Source organism: Lithobates pipiens, unplaced genomic scaffold (genome assembly GCF_037356315.1).
Source record: "Lithobates pipiens isolate NorthernLeopardFrog02 unplaced genomic scaffold, aLitPip1_a1.2 Scaffold_16, whole genome shotgun sequence".
Taxonomy (NCBI): Eukaryota; Metazoa; Chordata; class Amphibia; order Anura; family Ranidae; genus Lithobates; species Lithobates pipiens.
Genome location: NW_027507748.1, coordinates 309,896,342 through 309,917,732, shown reverse-complemented (window position 1 = coordinate 309,917,732; position 21,391 = coordinate 309,896,342). Strand labels below are relative to the sequence as shown.

Here is a 21,391-nt window from a genome sequence, read left to right as displayed (position 1 = left end):
TGATAACCACTGGTCTAGACGGTATGAAACCTGTTTGATCAGGGGAGATAATTGTTGCAATAACCAAAGCCAAGCGGTCTGCTAACGGGTGTCCAAAAATCTTTAGGTCATTTTTAATGATTGAGATGGGGCGGAAGATTTGGTGGAGGGTGTGGTCCTTTTCTGGTTTTGGGATTAGGGAGATATTTGCCAGTAGCATTTCCTCAGGGAAGTGTTTGCCTTTCAAAATGTGGTTGTAAAGTTTAGTCATTTTGTTGATCAGGGTTCCGGCAATTTTTTTGTAATATGAGTCAAAGAACTTGTCAGGGCCTGGGGTTTTGGAGGGCGTCAAAAAGGAGAAGATGGAGGTAATTTCCTTCTCCATACAGGGGGTGTTAGGGGTCTGTAGTTTTAACTATGTGAGCTGGGGGAGTGAAAGGGCATCCAGTCAGGTGTGGGATAAGGGGCAGGGTGGGAGCTTGGGGTCTGACAGTAGTTTTTGGTAGTAAGAGGAGAAAATGTTAAGGACATCGTTAGGGTGGGTTGAGAGGTTACCGTCCCTATTGTCAAGTTTATAGGAGTGTGTTGGCTGGGTTTGTTTCAATTTCCTTGCAAACATGGTTGAGGCTGAATTGCTATGGAGGAGGAGGTGAGCTTTAGCCCAACAAAGGGATTTTTCAGTGTGTTCTGAGAGTAGGGTGTCTATGGCGCTCCTCTTTTCATTAATTTGAAGTAGAAAATCTTGAGATGGGGTTTGACCATGTCTGTGGTATAGTCTTTCAAGGTCTAAGATGAGCGTGCGAATTTCATTGAGTTTTTGGCGTTTTCTAATGGTTACGATTTCTATAAAATGGCCCCTCATCACAGCTTTATGGGCTGTAAATGGGCCCAATGTTAACATTCTCACTTAGGGGTGTACTCACTTTTGTTGCTAGCGGTTTAGACATTATCGGCTATGTGTTGAGTTATTTGAGGGGACAGCAAATTTACACAAGCTGTACACTCACTACTTTACATGAAAAGATATAAGATATTTACAAAAATGTAAGGGGTGTACTTTTGTGAGAATATATATATATATATATATCTTCTGTCTGTTATTCTCAGAGTGGATTCGATATTTTGTTTCCTAACCGTTATTATTTCTTATTATTATACGGGATTTATATGGGACCAACAGTTTGCGCAGTACTTTAGTACATTTGGTGGTTATTTATATTAATCACTGCATATATAAACTCAAGAATATATATTTTTTAAACATATTAACTAAATTAGACACCACACTTTTTTTTACGTTTTTATCCGATTCATTGAAATAATAATCGGCCAACTAATTTATTATGAAAATAATTGTTAGTTCCAGCCCCAATCTTGTGCATCATGACATCAACCAATCAGAAATAATTTTTGTCAGTTTAACTAAAATAAACTATAAAGCATTTTATGTAATAAAATAAAATTGATAATAAAATGTAATTTAGTTTTATACTCACTGAGACTTCCAGGCACTTTACATATTACTTCTTCAATGAATGAGCAATGTGACCGGCGATGATCAAGTAGTCGTTGTGGAAACTGTGGCATTACTGTTAACTTTGTAGAAAGCTTTTTCATTGGTCTGACCTGTTGAAATTAGCCATGATTAAATAAATTTGATGAAACGGTACACATAAGATATTTTTAAAGATGAACTTTACCATCCTTGAAACTGTGTTTTAGAAATCTAGAATTTGATCTATATATTTTTCATATGAATGTAATTTGCATTTTCTTTCCATTCCTTTTTAGAGCTTGTGTACATGGATATTCGTTTGCATCTGAACTTCTGTTCTTCCCCAAACAAGTCAAAGTGAATGTGAAAGCAGCTTAAAGCAACAATTAAGCAACTCAAGAACAGCTCAAAGCACCTAAAATCACTTAGGGTAACTAAAAACTAACTTCAATGTATAACCAAAGGCAATTTTTTTATACATACAGCGGCGACAGAAGACCGGGCCACTGCCTGTAAAAGAGCTAGAAGAAGGTGCGGTGGCCCGGCAGAAGAACCGAAGAGGGGGACAAGACCCCCGAAGTTGGAAGAGGCCCGGCGGCGAGGAAGAAAGCCGGGCTCCTCCGCTAGTAAAAGAGCTAGCAGAAGATAGCGGAGGAGTCCGGCGAGAAGACCCCCGAAGACGGAAGTCCCCCGGAGCTGTGCAATAAACTATTTTAACCCTGTGTTGTTTGTTTTTTTGTACTTTTTTTCACAGGTGAATGGGTAGGGGTACATTGTACCCCATACTCATTCACATAGGGTGGGGGGGCGGTTATTAATTTTTATTAAAGGGGGCTCCCGGATACCGATAAGCCCCCCGCCCGCAGACCCCGACAACCAACGGCCAGGGTTGTCGGGAAGAAGCCCTTGTCCTCATCAACATGGGGACAAGGTGCTTTGGGGTGGGGGGGCCGCGCGGCCCCCCTTCCCCAAGGCACCCCCCCCATGTTGAGGGCACATGGCCTGGTACGGCTCAGGAGGGGGGCGCTCGCTCGTCCCCCCCTTTCCTGGCGGGCCGGGTAGCGTGCTCGGACAAGGGTCTGATGTGGACCTGGGGGCACCCCCACGCCGATTTTTTTGGCTTTGGGGTTCCCCTTTAAGTCCATACTAGGTGCATTACAGAGAAGATGTACATTGTCACAGGGAACCGAGAGTTATCTGGAGAACAATTACAGTGTCAGTGTGCATAGTGTACATTAATCTCTAAGAGTAGAGGGCCTCTTTAAGGTTGAGTATTCCCCCCAGGAAACCTCAGACTTGTCTCAGGGCAATGGTGAATAAGGCACAAAGTAAAGGTACCCCATGTGTGTGTGTAAAATGACCCTATAACGAGGTGCCTAGGTAGCCCGGAACCCACACAGGGTAGGCCTCACATGTGACCCAGTATGCCCAACAAGTTAATGAGAAAACACAGAGGACATGACAAACAACCACTGCACCTGCCCCCCTCCTACAAGTTAATGCATGCTGACTAAGAATAGTGTTGGAATGAATCAATGGAAACAGTGTAATGTTTGTTTGTTTTATCTTTTATCTGTTTTTCTTTATAAGAAGCTTTCTTCTGGGACGTCAGCCATGCAGACCAGTTTGATGCGGTGTGCGGCGTATGGTATGAGCACTGACAGGCTGACCCCCCACCCCTTCAACCTCTGCAACAATGCTGACAGCACTTACATCTATTTCCCAAAAACAACCTCTAAATATGAGGCTGAGCACGTGCACGTAACTTCTTTGGTCGACCATGGCAAGGCCTGTTCTGAGTGAAACTTGTCCTGTTAAACTGCTGTATGGTCTTGGCCACAATGCTGCAGCTCAGTTTCAGGGTCTTGCCAATCTTCTTATAGCCTAGGCCATCTTTATGTAGAGCAAAAAAAAATGTCTTTGCCATGAGGTGCCATGTTAAACTTCCAGTGGCCAGTATAAGAGAGTGAGAGTGATCACACCAAATTTAACACACCTGCTCCCCATTCACACCTGAGACCTTGTAACACTAACGAGTCACATGACACCAGGGAGGAAAAATTGCTAATTCGTCCCAATTTGAAAATTTTCACTTAGGGGTGTACTCACTTTCATTGCCAGCGGTTTGGACACTTATGGCTGTGTGTTGAGTTATTTTGAGGGGACAACAAATTTGCACTGTTATACAAACTGTACACTCCCTACTTTACATTGTAGCAAAGTGTCATTTCTTCAGCATTGTCAAATGAAAAGATAGAATAAAATATTTACAAAAATGTGAGGGGTGTACTCACTTTTGTGAGATACCGTATGTGTTTTTCTCAGACCTATACAGGTTGTTTAATTTCATTTTATTTGTCTTCCTTATAAATAGTGTTATGTTGATCTGCCGTCCGTTCTGATGGACCCGTGTCTGCCCATTGCCTGTGGGAGTAGAAGCCCTTCATGTGTATTCCCACACGCAGGTTTTTTGGCACCTTTTTACCAGCTTGGAATCCCACAGAGGCAATACTTGGGCGAATGTTTACATTCCTCCTTGATCCCATTCTGAAGCGACTTCCGGGTCGTGTCACTTCCGGTTTTGCACTTCTTCCCGCACTTCTAGTTTGCATCATTTCCGGTGCTCGGCCAGCTCTGATCCTCCCCTCGTTCACTGGCGCGGCCTTGGCTCCCTTCTGCTGATAGCTATCAGCTGGGAGCAGTCCTGCCACCACCCACACTCCATCTGGGATACACAGAAACCTGGAAGATGGATTTGGAGGAGGTACACGCCACGACTGTGAAGTGAACCTCATCTGGCATGTCAGTGGTCAGATGAGCCCTCTCCTGTCCCTCTGAATCCTACAGAATCCACTTGGATCTGTGATCCGGGCGACGTGGGCAGCCTCAAGGATTCCTCCTCCCTCCTCCCCTGGTAATTACAGCAGACTCCCTTACATATATATACACCACAACACATGAAGGTCTTCATTCAGTGGTCCAATTACATGTGGAAACCCTGGAAGGAGACATACACACATAGAGAACCAGGTGAGAATCCCCATGCTGGGACAAACTTTACAATGACATCACTTGTTTGCTTCTTTGGTCTGACAGACCTCTTTTTTTCATTATTGTTTGGTAGGTCCTTCTATGGTACTTATAATACCATCTATTGGGATTGAAACCAAAGGGTGGTTTGGCTTATACCCACAGTCATTCAACCTATCGTCTTAAAAAAAAAAAATATATATATATATATATATATATATATATATATATATATATATATATATATAGATAGATAGATATAGATAGATATATATAGATATATATAATACACAGGGCTCAAAATTTCAAGTCCTGAGCTACTAGCCAGGCCTCAGGGGTTACTTGCCGCCAGTTGCCCCCCACCAAAACCCCTACCCTGCCCCGCCCCTAAACCCGTCTTCATAAATTATCTCATGAAATGACACATTCATGTTTTATGCAATTAAGTTCTAAAAATATTAACATGTGTGCCATGTGCAGCCTGTGTGCCGTGTGCGGCCTGTGTGCCGTGTGAAGCCTGTGTGCCGTGTGAAGGCTGTGTGCCATGTGAAGCCTGTGTGCCATGTGCAGCCTGTGTCCCATGTGCAGCCTGTGTCCCATGTGCAGCCTGTGTGCCATGTGCAGCCTGTGTCCCATGTGCCATGTCCAACCTGTGTCCCTTGTGCAGCCTGTGTGCCATATGTAGCCCGTGTCCCATGTGCAGCCTGTGTGCCGTAAAAAGAGGAGGGGCTTATGTGATGGCTCACAGCGGGGGGAACGCACGGCTATTGAAACGAAGGCTGTGATGTTCTCTGCTCTGATCATCCAGCCGGCAGGTCTCCTCTCTTCTCCTCTGTAATCGGTGGTGCTTACCCCCCTCTCCGGCTCCCAGGCAGCCCTTCTTACCAGCCCTCAAAATTCACTTGCAAAATGCGAGTGTGCAAGTGTCGTTTTTGAGGGCTGTATATATAATATATATATATATATATATATATATATATATATATATATATTTTTTTTTTAACTCCTCAGACCATATACTGGCTTCCCTGTTAGTGTAAGGTAAGATCCTATAATATTCACAAGTTCCTTTTCTGCTTTCACCTCCTGTATCATTCTCATATATGTATACCCTTTCATTCATCCACTTGTATATACACACACACCCTTTTCCCCCCCATTACTATCCATCTCCCCTTTTTTTTCCCTACTCCCCCCCTCTTCTTTTTTTCCTTTTTTTCCCCTAATTTTCCTCCTCTTCCTCTCCCTCTTTTCCCTTTCTTTTTCCCTTTTCTCCACCTCTTTTTATGGGGGCTACATTGCTATTACAACATTAATATCAATATCACCATTACATAGGAGTCTGCTCTTCTTCCCCCGATGAGGACACGGAGGTTATCCCCACAGGCCCATTAGGCTCCCTCCCCATTGGACTGACTGCATTATCAGCATTATACAGGTGAAATAACAATATACTAATATAACCTTGCACTACAGGCATTAATTGATCTATTTGTCCCTCTGCTCCTTTCTTGATTTCGACACATTGTTGGACATCAAATAAACAAATGGAATTCAACTTTAATTTGTTAGTTCTATATTGTACTGTAATGTCATCTATGTAACTATGAATGCATTGTAAAATGATTTTTTTTTAAAACCTTCTGCTCATATAGTGATTAAACCATTTATAAATATTTATTTATAACATTATTAATATTTTATTCATAGGCTATTACAATATTTTTACAATATATTTGTACAAAATTCGTGCTACCTTAAGGCTCCGACGAAGCGGGGTTTCCCGCAAAACGCGTAGGCCATCTGTCTTGATCCTTTCAGTCAGAATCAGCACGTCCTGGACCAAATAACAGTAACTGTGATTTTAACATGCTATAATTGTAATATATCTCTCAGAAGGTGAAAAAAAGAAAACTAACAATCACAATACAAAAAACACCTTGTGGCGCTACAAAGAAAAAACACTGCTGAATAACAGTGTACTACAATATCCAAAACTGAGCTGCGTGAAAATTATAAACGCATGTGTATAAATACAGTACAATAAACAATCAACAATGTTGATGACCACTGGTTTAAGGTAACTCTGAGATATTAATTGATTACCCTCTGCTGCGAAGTCTTTCACAAGAGTTGGCTGGAGAAACAGTTATCATCTGTATACACTATAAGCGATTTTTGCCCGACACGAGAGTGCTGGGCAATACTGCGGGTGAGTGTTCTAAACAAGGGGGGCACGAACACCAAGGGTGCGGTGGAGGCTTTGCGTTTTATGGACACTTTGGTATAGAACTTTCACTGGAAAAGGAGTTTTTGAACTAATGCTACCATCACAGTTATTGTTCTCTTTTAGACAATGATTGTGTCTGATTGAATATCGAACTTTTAAGAACAAATATTTTTTGGAACTGCACATTGCTATTAGAGCACTATTTGTAGCAGAAAATATTTTGTTTATTTGTTTTATTTATGTTTTGTCACATATTCACTTTATCACTGTTATGCGATTTTTTGATTGCTATTTAATCACAATTTACTTTAATGTTTATTGTACTGTATTTATACACATGCGTTTATAATTTTCACGCAGCTCAGTTTTGGATATTGTAGTACACTGTTATTCAGCAGTGTTTTTTCTTTGTAGCGCCACAAGGTGTTTTTTGTATTGTGATTGTTAGTTTTCTTTTTTTCACCTTCTGAGAGATATATCCAATTATTTAAGTGGCAGCTGGGGAGAGGGGGGTGTTTGAGCGCTGTGATGATATACTAGACGGGAGGCCATTAATAGTGTATCTTGAGTTTTTTATAATTGTAATGTTCTTGTTTGACCGTTGGTATATGGAAGATAAAGATTAATTATATTTTTATTTTGTGGTATATACGTTTATTAAACCCTACAAGGTACATACAATGTCCCACTCCACCTTACCTTTGTTACTGACTTTCACATTTTTTGAGATGGTACCTATGTAGGGTTATAATTGTTCCACATCCACCCTTGTGCAATTCTGTTCCCAGTGAACGGGAACAGTGATCTCTGTCATATCCAAGTGAGCCCAACCCCCCTACAGTTAGAACACACCTAGGAAACACACTTAACCCCTTGATCACCCCTAGTGTTAACCCCTTCCCTGCCAGTGTCATTTTTACATTGATCAGTGCGTTTTCATAGCACTGATCAATGTGATGTAGCACCCTGATATTTAGGCAGGGTTGTTCTTAAATTTATTTGCCAAGTGAGTCACATTGGCCAGCTGTTAGGAGGTATTTGATTTCACCCTAATTCTGGAATTGCTGCACTTCTCTCTTCTTTCGCTAGGTGGCCAGGTATGTGGTGACATTAGATAAGACAAGGGCATTGCAAGGACAGATTAGGAATGAATGGGGTGTCTCAGCCAATGAGCAGAAATGTTGATGGGTCCCTTGGCCTGCTGGGAGAACCTATTTATATGGATGGAGTCAGGTGATCGGAGTTCTCTGCCACCTAGATGGCTGTCTGGGTTGCCCTGGGCTGCTAGGCCAGAGACTTGAGGTCTATCCCAGGAGCACCTGGCTTCCAAGGTATCTGAGGGCCTATCCAGAGGCAAGAGAGCAGCAAAGGATTGGGACTAGGGCCGAAACAACAAACTGATTAATACACAACTACTTGATTATGAAAATAGTTGTCAACTATTTTCATAATCGATTAATCGGCCAGCCAATTAGTTTGCCTGCATAAAGAATGCATTGTTTGTTTACATATCAGGAAATACAGTGCAGCACACATAAAGCTCAGTACACCATCCATACATGTCAGTAAGTGCCTGAGAACTTGTGAATATGTGAGGAGCAATGCCTTATGGAACATGTAGTCCTGGGCAGGAAGTGAGTAATTCTAAAGGCAGAAATTTTTTTTACCGTGCTATAGGGCCACTCTAAACTATAATTTGCAGCTTGCTATTGGGGCACTCTGAAGGCAGGAGGAGGACCCCAGAAAAGGAGAATTAGGGCTGCTCTGTGAAAACATTCTTAAAATTATTTTTTTTGTTTTTGAAGGAATGGCCAGCATTGTATGGCCAGCATAAGTGACAGCAGGCGCAAGTAGCATTTATAACTAATTGATTATGAAAATAATCGTTAGTTGCAGCCCTAATTGGGACTGTAGCGTGCAGTCCAAGCAGAAGTGACGGTTCTGCCAGCCAGAGAAACTGTTGTGGTCGGAGGTAGAGGGGAAGCTGTTGCCACTAAGGGACCATCCACCTTGTTACCAGGGACCACAGTGAGTAGCTGAAGCAAGTACCTGAGCAGTATTATCACCAACTGGGGATGGTGAAGAATTGGGAAACTTCAGCAGATGTCAAGCCAGGTACCCAGCCAGTGGGGGTGACGCTTGCAGACCATTATTGTGTGCCAAGCCAGGGACCAAGCAGGCTGGTGGGATGAAGCTTGAAGAGTGTCTGTGAGTGCCAAGCTAGGGACCCAGCAGGGACGTGAGGTGACGCTTGAGGAAGATACTAAGTGTGAAGATTGGAAGAGCTCAAGAGATCCAGTGGCAGTGAATAAGCGGGTCTAAGTGATAGACTGGGAGCTCAGTTGAGTACAGATCTAAAAAGGAGATTGTGGAGGAAGTGAAAGAGTTCATTACAACTTTTGTTAGAAACTGTTCAAGATTGTTGCCATAGGAGAAAGCGTTTCTACTCATGCAGGCATTGTGTCCGGCTGGGTGCCTTTCCCTGCATGGCTGTCTACCTATAGAAGTCTCTGAGTCTGCTAATTTACATTGCAACTACTAAAGGTTGCCCTGGCCCCAACCCTCTTTCCCTCAGTTCTGTTTAAGAGAAAATAAATCTCTTTGCATTCAAGAAGTGTCTGGCGCCCATTAATCTACCTTACATTACACGCACCATGCCTTGTAACCCACTCTAGACAAAAGGATGTCAGCTGTCCCTAACTCTGGAGGTCACCATTAGGCCTGGGGAGGCCAGGGACTCGACTACAGTAATAATGTCACTGTTCCCCAAAAATTTTCATTTGGGGTCAGATTTGTCCACCGCAATGTCGCAGTCCCGCTAAAAATCACAGATCGCCACCATTACTAGTAAAAACAATAAAAATAAATAAAAGTCTGTAAATCTATCCCATAGTTTGGTTTTCACAAAAGTTATAGCATCTACAATCAGTTTAGCCATATATCTATAGAGTGACAGCTGACTGCCCCATGCTTCCTGATGAAGTTCTGCCCCCTGAAATGAAACATGTAGACACAAACGCAGGGATTTCCTTCCCCTCCCTTTATGATCTGGCCCAACCACCCCATCTTTACAGAGAACTCAAGTTTTTCATCATGGCTCATACAGTTGACTGTGTATGAGTTCGTTGAAGAATCCAGCCACCTATGATTGGATCAGCTGAACAGCACATGGTACACAGCAGTGGGGCATTTGAAACTCAGCCGGACTCAATCATACACAGGAGATTGGAGAGACCAGGTACACACGACTGGAACAGCTGATCAGCGCACAGCATGTGAATCTTGGCTGGATTTCATCCTAATGAAGGAGTGCTGTACTTGCTGGGAATAGTAGAGTGGACATTATTTCCATTCATTCACTTGGAGTGGAGTATGAACAGAGAGCTGTGAATACTTCTGACACCCACATTGAGAGTCAGTGTCCCCTGGTGGCATTACTGACAGGTTGAGGTTACCTGTTTTTTGTTGGGAATCTCCCTGACCCATCTCACTGGCTTACCACTCATCTCTGCCAGCCCTCCCAGCCATTGTTATCAGTACACTCCCACCAGGAAGTCAGCACTGCGCTGCGCTAATCACAGGCAGTGAGACATTTCTCGATCTCTGCAGCCACGCATTGGGACAATGTCTCACTGCCTGTGATTAGCGCAGTGCCGTGCCGACTTCCTGGCGGGCTCTGCACATGGGCTGTGCAAACACGCCGGAGCCCATCCCTACTAGTCAATTGACTGTCATGTGTAAGGCTCTTTCATACATCTCTTGTTACCAGCACGGCAGCTGGACACTGATTCTTTGATATTTGAGCTCCCAATGCAGCCGTTTGGTTTTCCTTTCTGCCATTGACTGACTGATTTTGTGGGTTGTAGCTCCATTTGGGCAGGTATGCATCTCTGTCCCACTTAGTGCTAGTGCCTCATTTGCCCACCGTGGCTTTAAAGTGGAGCACCGCACTCTGTGCAACAAGTGTTACCGCTGTATTTTGGTAGGGTGGTTCGGGATCCCTTGGTGTGGGGGAGGTTTTTGTTTAGGGGGGGGGTGGGCTCAGCTCCACTTTGGGACTGCATCCTTCCCTTTTTCAAGGGTGGTCCATGGTTGCTAGGCCCCAATTAGACCAGGGGCTTCAGCCCGAATTCCAAGGCCGGCATGGGGGGTGGTAGTGGCGAAGGGTTTTTTGGCTGGGCGGTGGGGTTGTGTGGAGGGAGGTAAGCTGGTTGCTGCCTGGCTTACCAGTGCCCATCAATGCTGACCAATAAATTCACCTACCTGACATACACACACTCACCTACCTGACACACACTGACATACACTGACCAACCTACCTGACATACATACACTGACCTACCTACCTGACACATACACTGACCTACCTAGCTGGCACACACTGACCTACCTACTTGACACATACACTGACCTACCTAACATACACACAATGACTTGCCTGACCAGGTGACAGAGTCCATGTGTCCTGCAGCAGCAGCTCAGCTCAGCCGTGGTGTGCGAGGCAGCCAGAGGAGAGCCGCCCACCCAAGCGCGGAGCAGGGGTCGATGTGGCACAGCGGCTGCATTGTAATTACCACCTTCTGGAGCCTGCAGAGCTTATGATGGACATCACACACCCCACGGTCCAGCCATTGGACCAGGTGGACATCCATCATAGGCGCTGCAGGCTCCAGAAGATCTGTTATGTGACTCAGTCACACTCGGAAGCAGATTGGTGCCTGCTCAGCGGCGCTTGGGGCTAATAATAGAACAGTGCCCACCCGAGACCCGGGGCTTTTTGTAGACCCACTCTGGGTTTCAGCCACTGTCAGCCCGCCGACGCCACTGTGAGGAATGTTGGGGTATTTAAACTGTTGATCTTGAGTCAATTGCTCAATAAATTTGTAGTTTACTAATTTTCGTGTGTAGTGCCATTTTTTTTGTTTTTTATCTTTCATATTCCTTACCAATCAATATACGTCTATTGTGATATTAGTATTATTATTAGTATTATTTTTTATTTTATTTTTTTTACCAAAAATATGTTGAAGAATATATATCGGCCTAAACTGATGAATAAATGTTTTTTGTTTTTTTTTGTTTTGTTTTTTAAATGTGTTAACAACCAGTACAAACAGCACCAAAATTGGACACTGCTGCAAATTTAGTAAGAAGCATGCAGAGTTTTTTTTTAAGTAAATACAATTTTAATTTTCTCACCTCGTCTTTCAGGACAGAACCTGGAAAGAGCGCAGCTTCACCCACTTCCCAGGAAACACTGCAGTCATTACTTTAAAGTCTGGACACTTCCACCATGGCCTCAGTTGCAGTGTTTCCTCCAGCCATGGTGGAAGTGCTGCAGGGGACCAGGGGTGTGCCGCAAAAAATAAAAAAATGCAGAGGTGATCAAATACAACCCAAAAAAAAGCTCTATTTGTGGGAAAAAAAGGACGTTAATTCTGTTTGGGTACAGCGTCACACGGCCGCGCAATTGTCAGTTAAACTACGCAGTGCCGTATTGCAAAAAATTGCCTGGTCATTAAGGGGGAAAATCCTTCCAGTCCTTCAGTGGTTAATACCCCTTTATGGACTGATGAAAAGGAACTGAACTCTGACATCTGTGCACAAAAAAAGCAGGCAGAGGGCAAAGTATCAGTCACCAGAAGTACCTGCGGTCTCCCTGAAGCTGATATTTCCTATTACTGACTAACCATGCCTTGTCTTTCAATGTGTTTCTGTTTGGAGGTGTTTTTGGTAGAGGCAGAGCTTTACTTCCTCATGTCAACACTCACATACCAGGAAATAAATTGCAATATTTCAGAAGTAAACAAAGACAAAAGGTTCCTTTTTTAAAGCAATTATAGATGTTTCCTATAACATAGAAAATCTTCACTTTTGAGTTCAGATCCGCTTTATAGGCCTAAGTTCCTAATGAATAGCAATGATCGGTGGAAGGATTTTGGGATCACTTTGAGGGCTGACACCTAAAGGCTATACCTCCAGCAACCTAAAAAATGTATATTTCCTAGATGGCATGGCTAATCTATTATGAGCTGATACAAGAATAAGGAAACAAAATAACTAATATTCACACAGCTGAAGATATCCCTTCTTTGCATGGTAAATGCTAAAATATTATTTTCAAGGGTGTGTTAAAGCAGAGCTCCACCCAAGAGGGGAAGCTCAACATGTTTGCCCCCCCCCCCCCCCCCCACACCTGGTGCCACATTTGGCACCTTTTGCAAAATGTGTAATCTTTGTTACGTAACCCACTGTCTCTGTGAGCACAAACTCCACGGGTATAACACTTACAATGTCCTCTTATGTTTACTATGTTGTAATCGGTTTTAATGGAAATTCTTTAAACGAGGAAGTGTGGTAAAATATAAATTTTCTGTCTGTTTTGATATTCAAAACCAAAAGGTGGGGACAAAAGTATTTCAATAGGGTATTGCTGAATATATTCAAGGTCTAAGACCCCATACACACTGCTGGATTTTCTTCAGATTTTTGTCTTCAGATTTACCAAAACCATATAGTGCAAGGGCCTGCCTGATTGCATACAAATCAAAACTCTTAAGGTTTGACTGCATATTATATGGTTTTGGTAAATCTGAAGACAAACATCTGCAGAAAATCTAATAGTGTGTATGGGGTCTAAATGGTCTAATATTTTGGGTGTATCCAGGAAGGAATAATTACTGTTCTTCTTTTCTTTCTTTTTTTTATTTTTTTTGTTCCATAAATTTTATTGTAAGATGGTTTCTGTCCATTTAAAGCGGAGCTCCAGTCTGAGCAAAAAAAAATTGAAAATTAAACATCAGCAGCTACAAATACTGTAGCTGCTGACTTCTAATAAAAGCACACTTACCTTTCCAGGGATCCAGGGATGTTGGGACCTCAAGTCGATTCTTTAATAGGCTTTGGGTGCAGGCACCGGCATCTTCACTAAGGGAAACTGGCAGTAAAGCCTTTAGGCTTCACAGCCGGTTTCCTACTGTGCATGTGTGAGTCTTTCTGAATGGTCCCGCCGTCTTCTGGGACCTGTGTGTGTCCCCGAAGGCAGCGGATTAAGGGGGGGGAGGTCAGACATACTCGAAGATTGCTGCTGTCAAACCAGGTACCCCCCTCCCCCCAAAAGTGGAAAATGTGGCAGTGAAGAGGAGGAGGGTGTGAAAAAATAAAGTTATATGATTTAGTCTATGTAGAATAATCTCTATAAACTGGTATATTTGGAATGTGTTAACAACCAGTACAAACAGCACCAAAATTAGACACTCCTAGCAATTTAGTAAGAAGCATGGTGAGTTTTATGAAAGTAAATAAAATTTTAATTTTCTTACTTTCAGGACAGCACCTGGAGAGAGATCAGCTCCACCCACTTCCCAGGAAACACTGCAGTCATTTCTTTGGACACTTCCACCATGGCCTCAGTTGTAGTGTTTCCTCCAGCCATGGTGGAAGTGCTGCAGGGGACCAGGGGTGTGCTGCACTTTCTCCAGGTGGAGAAGGATGGGAGGTATACCTGGTGTTTTTTTTGTTTGTTTTTTGTTTTGTGTCTTCTTGGCCAGCCCAACACCCCCCCCCCCCCCCCCCCCGAAAGGTGAGGGGTGTTCAGGTGCCTTCCCCTTTATCATGTTTGGTGAGGGCAAAGGTGGTGAAGGGTCCCGTGCTGATAGACCGGGGGGGGGGGGGCGTGGGTAGAGTGTGGGGCTGCAATGTATCAGGGTATGGATGAGGTCAAGCATTGGGCGTTCCCACTGCAAAGGTGTTAACAGAGGCTGTAAAGAGGGTGTGGAAGGACCCAGAGAGGGCCCCATTTTTCTCCAGGTCTCTTAAAAGGAGATTTCCTTTTGATGAAGATAGCACACAAGTTTGGAATAGGAGACCTAAACTTGATGCAGCAAATATTGCATAACACCGACTTAGCTTTTGAGGACATGGGTGTCTTGAAGGACACTATGGACAAGGGGGCTGATTCTTTGTTAAAGAAGGCTTGGGATTCTATGCTAACCAATCTCAAACCAGCAAATGGCATCAACAGTGATAGCCAGGAATTTAGAATACTGGTGGGAACAACTAAAAGGCCATATTGAAGCTGGGACCTCTCACAAAGATTTGCTGGATACTCTGCCAGTCCTACAAAAGGCAGTAGGTTATATGGCAGATATCTCGGCTGAGTCAGTGAGGATGTCCACAAGATCTTCAGCTTTGATTAATTCAGCTAGAAGAGCTTCATTGGTAAAAAAAACTTGGTCGGGCGATTCAGCATCCAAATCAAAGCTGTGTGGCGTACTCTTTGAAGGGGATCTGGTATTTGGCCTTGACGTTGACGCTGTCCTGGACAGAACAGTGGATAAGAAAAAAGCCTTTCCAGCCAAAAAGAAGGTCACACCGCAAACTAAATTTTTTTTTGTCCTTTTCACCAGACCCAAGACGCAAAGGAAACAGGACAGAAGAAACTATGGCGGTCCCAAAGGGTTTGGGGAGGACTGGGGTGTTGTTTTGTCCCCCCCAGTCAACCTGCAAAAACCCAGTGGATGTCTCCCGACTGTGGGAGGAAGGCTGCAGTACTTTTTTCCCACAGTGGGAGGGGGCAACATCCAGCCCCGTTTGTCGCCAAAATTGTCTCAGAAGGCTACGCGCTGGAGCTCTCAGAGAACCCACCATCTCGGTTCTATGTGACGCAGGCCCCCAAAGATCAAGAAAAATCTGTGGTGATGACAGCACTCTTGGAGGAGTTCCTCCAATAGAAGGTAATCCACCCCAGTGCCCAGGGAAGAGGAAGGACTAGGGTGCTATTCACATGTTTGTCTAGTAAACAAGACATCTGGAATGTTCAGGTTGATACTGAATTGAAAGATCTTGAATAAGTCCATCCGATACAAAAAATTCCGGTGTGTTTCTAGCCTCGATAGATTACAGAGACATGTATTATACACGTACCCATAGCTCCAGCATCGCAGAGGTATCTGTATTTGGTGATCAGAGCAGGGGGGATAGTGTCTCGCTTTCAGTTCAGGGCCGTTTGGTCTCTCCTCTTCCCCAAGAATCTTCACAAAGATTATGGCAGAAGCTTTGGCACCGCTCAGGCTGGAAGGGGTCTGGTGGTACCTTATCTGGACGACCTCCTTTTATTTGCCAGCTCATGGGACTTACTGAACAGGGATTTGAGGAGGGCGCAGAGCCATTTAGAAAATTTGGGCTGGAGTCTGAGCAAGGAAAAATCAAACCTAATTCCCTCTCAGAGCATCATTTTCCTGGGGTATACCATTGACTCAGTACAGGAAAGAATTTTCCTTCCCAGAGGATAAAGGTGCATCCTGCAGTAAGGAAAGTACAAATACATTTATCTGTGACAGTTTGTGTAGCCATGTCCACGCTGGGGCTTCTCACAGCCTCAATCTCAGCTGTTCAGTGGGCCCGTCACCATTTGAGAGACCTCCAGCAGGTGATTCTACAGAACTGAGCATACGGAGAGTCTCTGGAGAAACAAATCAGGATTCCCTCTCCAGTCAAGAGGAAATTATGGTGGTGGAGGAGGCAAGCGAATTTTGAACAAGGGTCTGTTCTGGACCTTTCCCGAAGCAAAAGCTTTAACAAAAGATGCAAGCTCCTGGGGGTGGGGGGCACATCTGGAGAACAGGATGGCCCAAGGGTCCTGGACAGTGGAGGAATCCAGAAGGTCCTCCAACTGGAAGGAACTAAGGGCCATTACTCTGGGACGGTGGGCCTTTAAAGAGATTATCAGGGACCAACACATCCAGGTGTTGTGAGCCAACGCCATGGTGGTGGCATACATCTCAAGGCAAGGGGGCACAAGAAGCAAGTGTCTTCTAACCTTGACCTTACATATTCTGACATGGGTGGAAGACAACTTGGCATTCCTAACAGTAATATGCCTCAAGGGCACCATTTGAACTGTCTGTAACACTTGGGATGGGTATTAGACTTAAGGAAAAGAGTTTTCATCTCCAAATACGGAAAAATATTTCTTCACAGTAAGAGCTGTGAAAATGTGGAATAGACTCCCTCCAGAGGTGGTTCTGGCCAGCTCAGTAGATTGCTTTAAGAAAGGCCTGGATTCTTTCCAAATGTACATAATATAACTGGATACTGACATTTATAGGTAAAGTTGATCCAAGGAAAATCCAATTGCCTCTCTGAGATCAGGAAGGAATTTTTTCCCTTGCTGTAGCAAATTGGATCCTGCTTTTCTGGAGGTTTTTTTTCGCCTTCCTCTGGATCAACTGTGGGTATAGGATTAGGTGTATGGGATTGTATGATATTTTTTATTCTATTTATTTTTTATGGTTGAACTGGATAGACTTGTGCCTTTTTTTCAACCTATAACTATAGCTACTTTTTTACTATAATTACTTTTTTTCAACCTGTAACTATATGTAACTTTGTTACTGCCTAGAGGCGTAGAGGGGCCCAAAATTCAAAGAGCACCTTAAGGCTTTCAAGGGACATAAATAATGCATCTGATTTCCTGGCTATCTATCACATTCCTTGGAGTTCCAGGACAGGAGAAACACTCATAAAATGACCATGTTTTGCAAAGTAGACCCTCCAACATATTTCATTTGTGAATTAAAAAGGTGCAGTGATCATATATCAAACTTATATAATAAACCGTACTGAATAATACAGTTGCATGAACAGTCTGTTAAAAGTCTAAATGGTGTAAACGCAGTAAGCAGAATAAAGGCAATCCACTGTGTGTAAGATAAAACTAGTCCTTACCTCCAAAGCACAGCCTGACCAGACCAATCTATCAGCTTTCCTATCCCACTAAAAGTATACCAAGTAACTATACCCAATATATCATTGACCAAATGGCATAGAACTTTTTGGCCATCAAAGATAACGATATGTCTGGCGCAAACCCAACACATCACAACACCCAAAGAACACCATCCTCACAGTGAAACATGGTGGGGGCAATATCATGCTGTGGGGATGTTTTTCAGCAGTCGGGACTGGGAAACTGGTTGGAGTTGAGGGAAAGATGGATGGTGATAAATACAGGGATATTCATGAGCAAAACCTGTACCACTCTGTGTGTGATTTGAGGCTAGATCGCTGGTTCACCTATCAGCAGGATAATGACCCAAAACACACTGCTAAAGCAACACTTGAGTGGTTTAATGGGAAACATGTAAATGTGTTGGAATGGCCTAGTCAAAGCCCAGACCTCAATACAATAGAAAACTTGTGGTCAGACTTAAGATTGCTGTTCACAAGTGCAAGCCATCGAACTTGAAGGAGCTGGAGCAGTTTTTCAGGGAGGAATAGGCAAAAATCCCAGTGGTAAGATGTGGCAAGCTCATAGAGACTTATCCAAAGCGACTTGGAGCTGTGATAGCGCAAAAGGTGGCTCTACAATGTATTGACTTAAGGGGGGTGAATAGTTATGCAGATTGACGTTTTCTGTTATTTTGTCCTATTTGTTGTTTGCTTCACAATAAAAAAAAAACATCTTCAAAGCTGTGTGCATGTTCTGTAAATTAAAAGATGCAAATCCTCAAACAATCCATGTTAATTCCAGGTTGTGAGGCAACAAAACATGAAAAATGACAATTACTTCAGGTAGAGAGGAAAGTATTTGTGATTTCTAGTGTCTCATTAATACTAGTCTAGCGGCCAGGGAGATATTAATTACCACTACTCCGATATGATGGGGAAAAACATCTATGTCTAAGTTCAATAGCGCTAGACTAGAAGATAATTGTACAGGGATAGCAATAATTTCTGAGATGGTTCTGAAAATGGAGAGCCAAAATGTAGATAATTTTCTGACATACCCATAGAGTATGGTAAAGCATACCAACTTGTCCACACTACCTCCAACAAAGATTAGATGAATGTGGATGGAATCTAGATAATTTATATGGGGTCAAATACCAGCGCAAGGTAAGCTCATGCATTAGTTCCCAAAAGTTAGCACTTTTGGTGGACTTGTAAATAGAGGAAATGGGTTGTTCACATTCATAAGGGCTAAAGTCTTGCCCCAAGTCTTTTTCCCAAGCAAGGAATGGCTCAGACTTAAGGAAGCTATTTTTATCTTATATACTGGTCACGATACTGGCACTGGTGTAGTGCTGATCACTGCTGCTGACTTACACTGGTCTGGTGACACTGCGACTGGTGTGACTAGTGATCAGCCACACCAGTCGCAGCTAGAGACTGTTGCTGGCTTACACTGGTCTGGTGACACTGAGACTGATGTGGCAGCAATCAGGAACACTGTTGCTGGCTGCACTAGTCTGGTGACATTTTAACTGGTGTGGCAGCAATTGGTAACACTATTGCTGGCCTGACTACACTAGTCTGGGTTACTGGCACTGGTATGGTGGCAAGCAGGAATACTGTGGCTGGCTGCACTTGCCTGGTGACACAGAGATTAGTGTGGTGGTGATCAGGAACACTGTTGCTGGCTTTCACTAGTCTGGTGACACTTGGGACTGGTGTGGCAGCAGTGTTTCTTGTTTACACTAGCACAGTGCAACTGAAAGTATTCACAGCACTTCACTTTTTCCACATTTTGTTATGTTATAGCCTTATTCCAAAATGTATTAAATTCATTATTTTCCTCAAAATTCTACAAACAACGTTAAATTAAGTTTGTTTGAAATCTTTGCAAATGTATTAAAAATAAAAAACGTAATAAGTATTCACAGTCTTTGCTCAATGCTTTGTTGAAGCACCTTTGGCACCAATAACAGCCTCAAGTATTTTTGAGCATGATGCTACAAGCTTGGCACACCTATTTTTTCGCAGTTTCTCTCATTTTTCTTTGCAGGAACTCTCAAGCTCCATCAGGTTGGATGGGGAGCGTCATGAACAGCCATTTTCAGATTTCTCCAGAGATGTTCAATTGGGTCCAAGTCTGGGCTCTGGCTGGGCCACCCAAGGGCATTCACAGGGTTGTCCCGTAGCCACTCCTTTGTTATCTTGGCTGTGTGCTTAGAGTCCTTGTCCTGTTGAAAGATGAACCTTTGCCCCAGTCTGAGGTCCATAGCACTCTGGAGTAAGTTTTCATCAAAGATGTCTCTGTACATTGCTGCATTCATCTTTCCCTCGATCCTGACTAGTCTCCCAGTTCCTGACACCAAAAAACATCCCTACAGCATGATGCTGCCCCCACCATGCTTTACTTTAGGGATGGTATTGGCCAGGTAATGAGCAGTGCCTGGTTTCCTCCAGACATGACGCTTGCCATTCAGACCAAGGAGTTCAGTCTTTGTTTAATCAGACCAGAGAATTTTGTTTCTCATGGTCTGAGAGTCCTTCAGGTGCCTTTGGCAAACCCCAGGTGGACTGTCATGTGCCTTTTACAGAGGGGTGGCTTCTGTCTGGCCACTCTACCATACAGGCCTGATTGGTGGAATGCTGCAGGGATGGTTGTTCTTCTAGAAGGTTCTCCTCTCTCCGCAGAGAAACACTGGAGCTCTGTCAGAGTGACTGTAGGGTTCTTGGCCTGCTCCCTGACCAAGGCCCTTCTCCCCCAATCGCTCAGTTTGGCCAGGCGTACCGCTCTAAGAAGAATCCTGGTGGTTCCAAACTTCTTCTATTTCTGTTTAAATATGTTTATTAGATTTTGGGTAAACAAGAAAATATATCCTTCACAAATAACACATAACATAGTGAAAGCAGGGGATGGTATCAAAAACTGACTACTGCATAAAGTGTCCTATGCCCAATTTCGTCCCAGGAGGGGAAGCCCTTCTCCAGCAACCCCCCTCCATGGGAGGCAGCCCAAACATCTTCTATTTATGGATGATGGAGGCCACTGTGCTCATTCGGACCTTTAATGCTGCAAAACATTTTCTGTACCCTTCTCCAGATTTGTGCCTCGATACAATCCTGTCTCGGAGGTGTACAGTCAATTCCTTGGACTTCATGGCTTGGTTTGCACTCTGACATGCACTGTTAACTGTGGCACCTTATATAGACAGGTGTGTGCCTTTCCAAATCATGTCCAATCAACTGAATTTACCACAGGTGGACTCCAATCAAGTTGTAGAAAAATCTCAAGGCTGATCAGTGGAATCAAGATGCACCAGATCTCTATTTTTATGTAATGCCTAAGGCTGTGAATACTTATGTATGTGTGATTTTTTTTTTTTTTCGTTTTTATTTTTAATACATTTGCAAAGATTTTAACCAAACTTCTTTTATGTTGCCATTATGGGGTAGAATTTTGAGGAAAATAATCAATTTAATCCATTTTGGAATAAGGCTGTAACATAACAAAATGTGGAAAAAGTGAAGCAATGTTAATACTTTCCAGATGCACTGTATGTAAGACCACTGGGACTGGTGTGGTGGCAATCAGGAAAACTGTTCCTGGTTGCACTGATCTAGTGACAATGGGACTAATGTGAGAGTGACCAAGAACACTGTTTCTGGCTTACACCGGTCTGGTGACACTGTACTGATGTACTGGTAATTAGGAACACTATTGCTCGCTTACACTAGTCTGGTGGTGATCAGGAATACTATTGTCACCAGACAAGTGTAGTCAGCAATTGTTGCCGGTGTTCTGCCAAAAACTGTCCCCCCGTCGGATAGTGTCCGCCCCATACTGCACAGGCGCAGCGCTTGTGCAGTACAGAGGAGACACGGAGACTCCGATGAACGGTGCCTGCGCACTTGCTAGTACCTTCTGC

The 21,391-nt window shown here is 43.5% G+C and overlaps 1 protein-coding gene across 4 annotated transcripts in view; it reads right to left on the bottom strand.

The window, feature by feature from the left end:
* Positions 1–21,391, bottom strand: part of LOC143982690 (transcription factor ETV7-like) — a 75,619-nt gene that overhangs the window by 40,620 nt on the left and 13,608 nt on the right. For 3 of the 4 annotated variants that reach the window (XM_077481619.1, XM_077481617.1, XM_077481616.1), the window contains exons 2-3: positions 6,261–6,341; positions 1,476–1,605 (exon numbers count right to left, since the gene is read on the bottom strand). In XM_077481619.1, coding sequence (XP_077337745.1) covers positions 1,476–1,605; positions 6,261–6,341 — 211 coding nt within the window. The remainder of the gene's footprint in view (positions 1–1,475; positions 1,606–6,260; positions 6,342–21,391) is intronic. The other variant, XM_077481618.1, reaches the window with a different exon arrangement.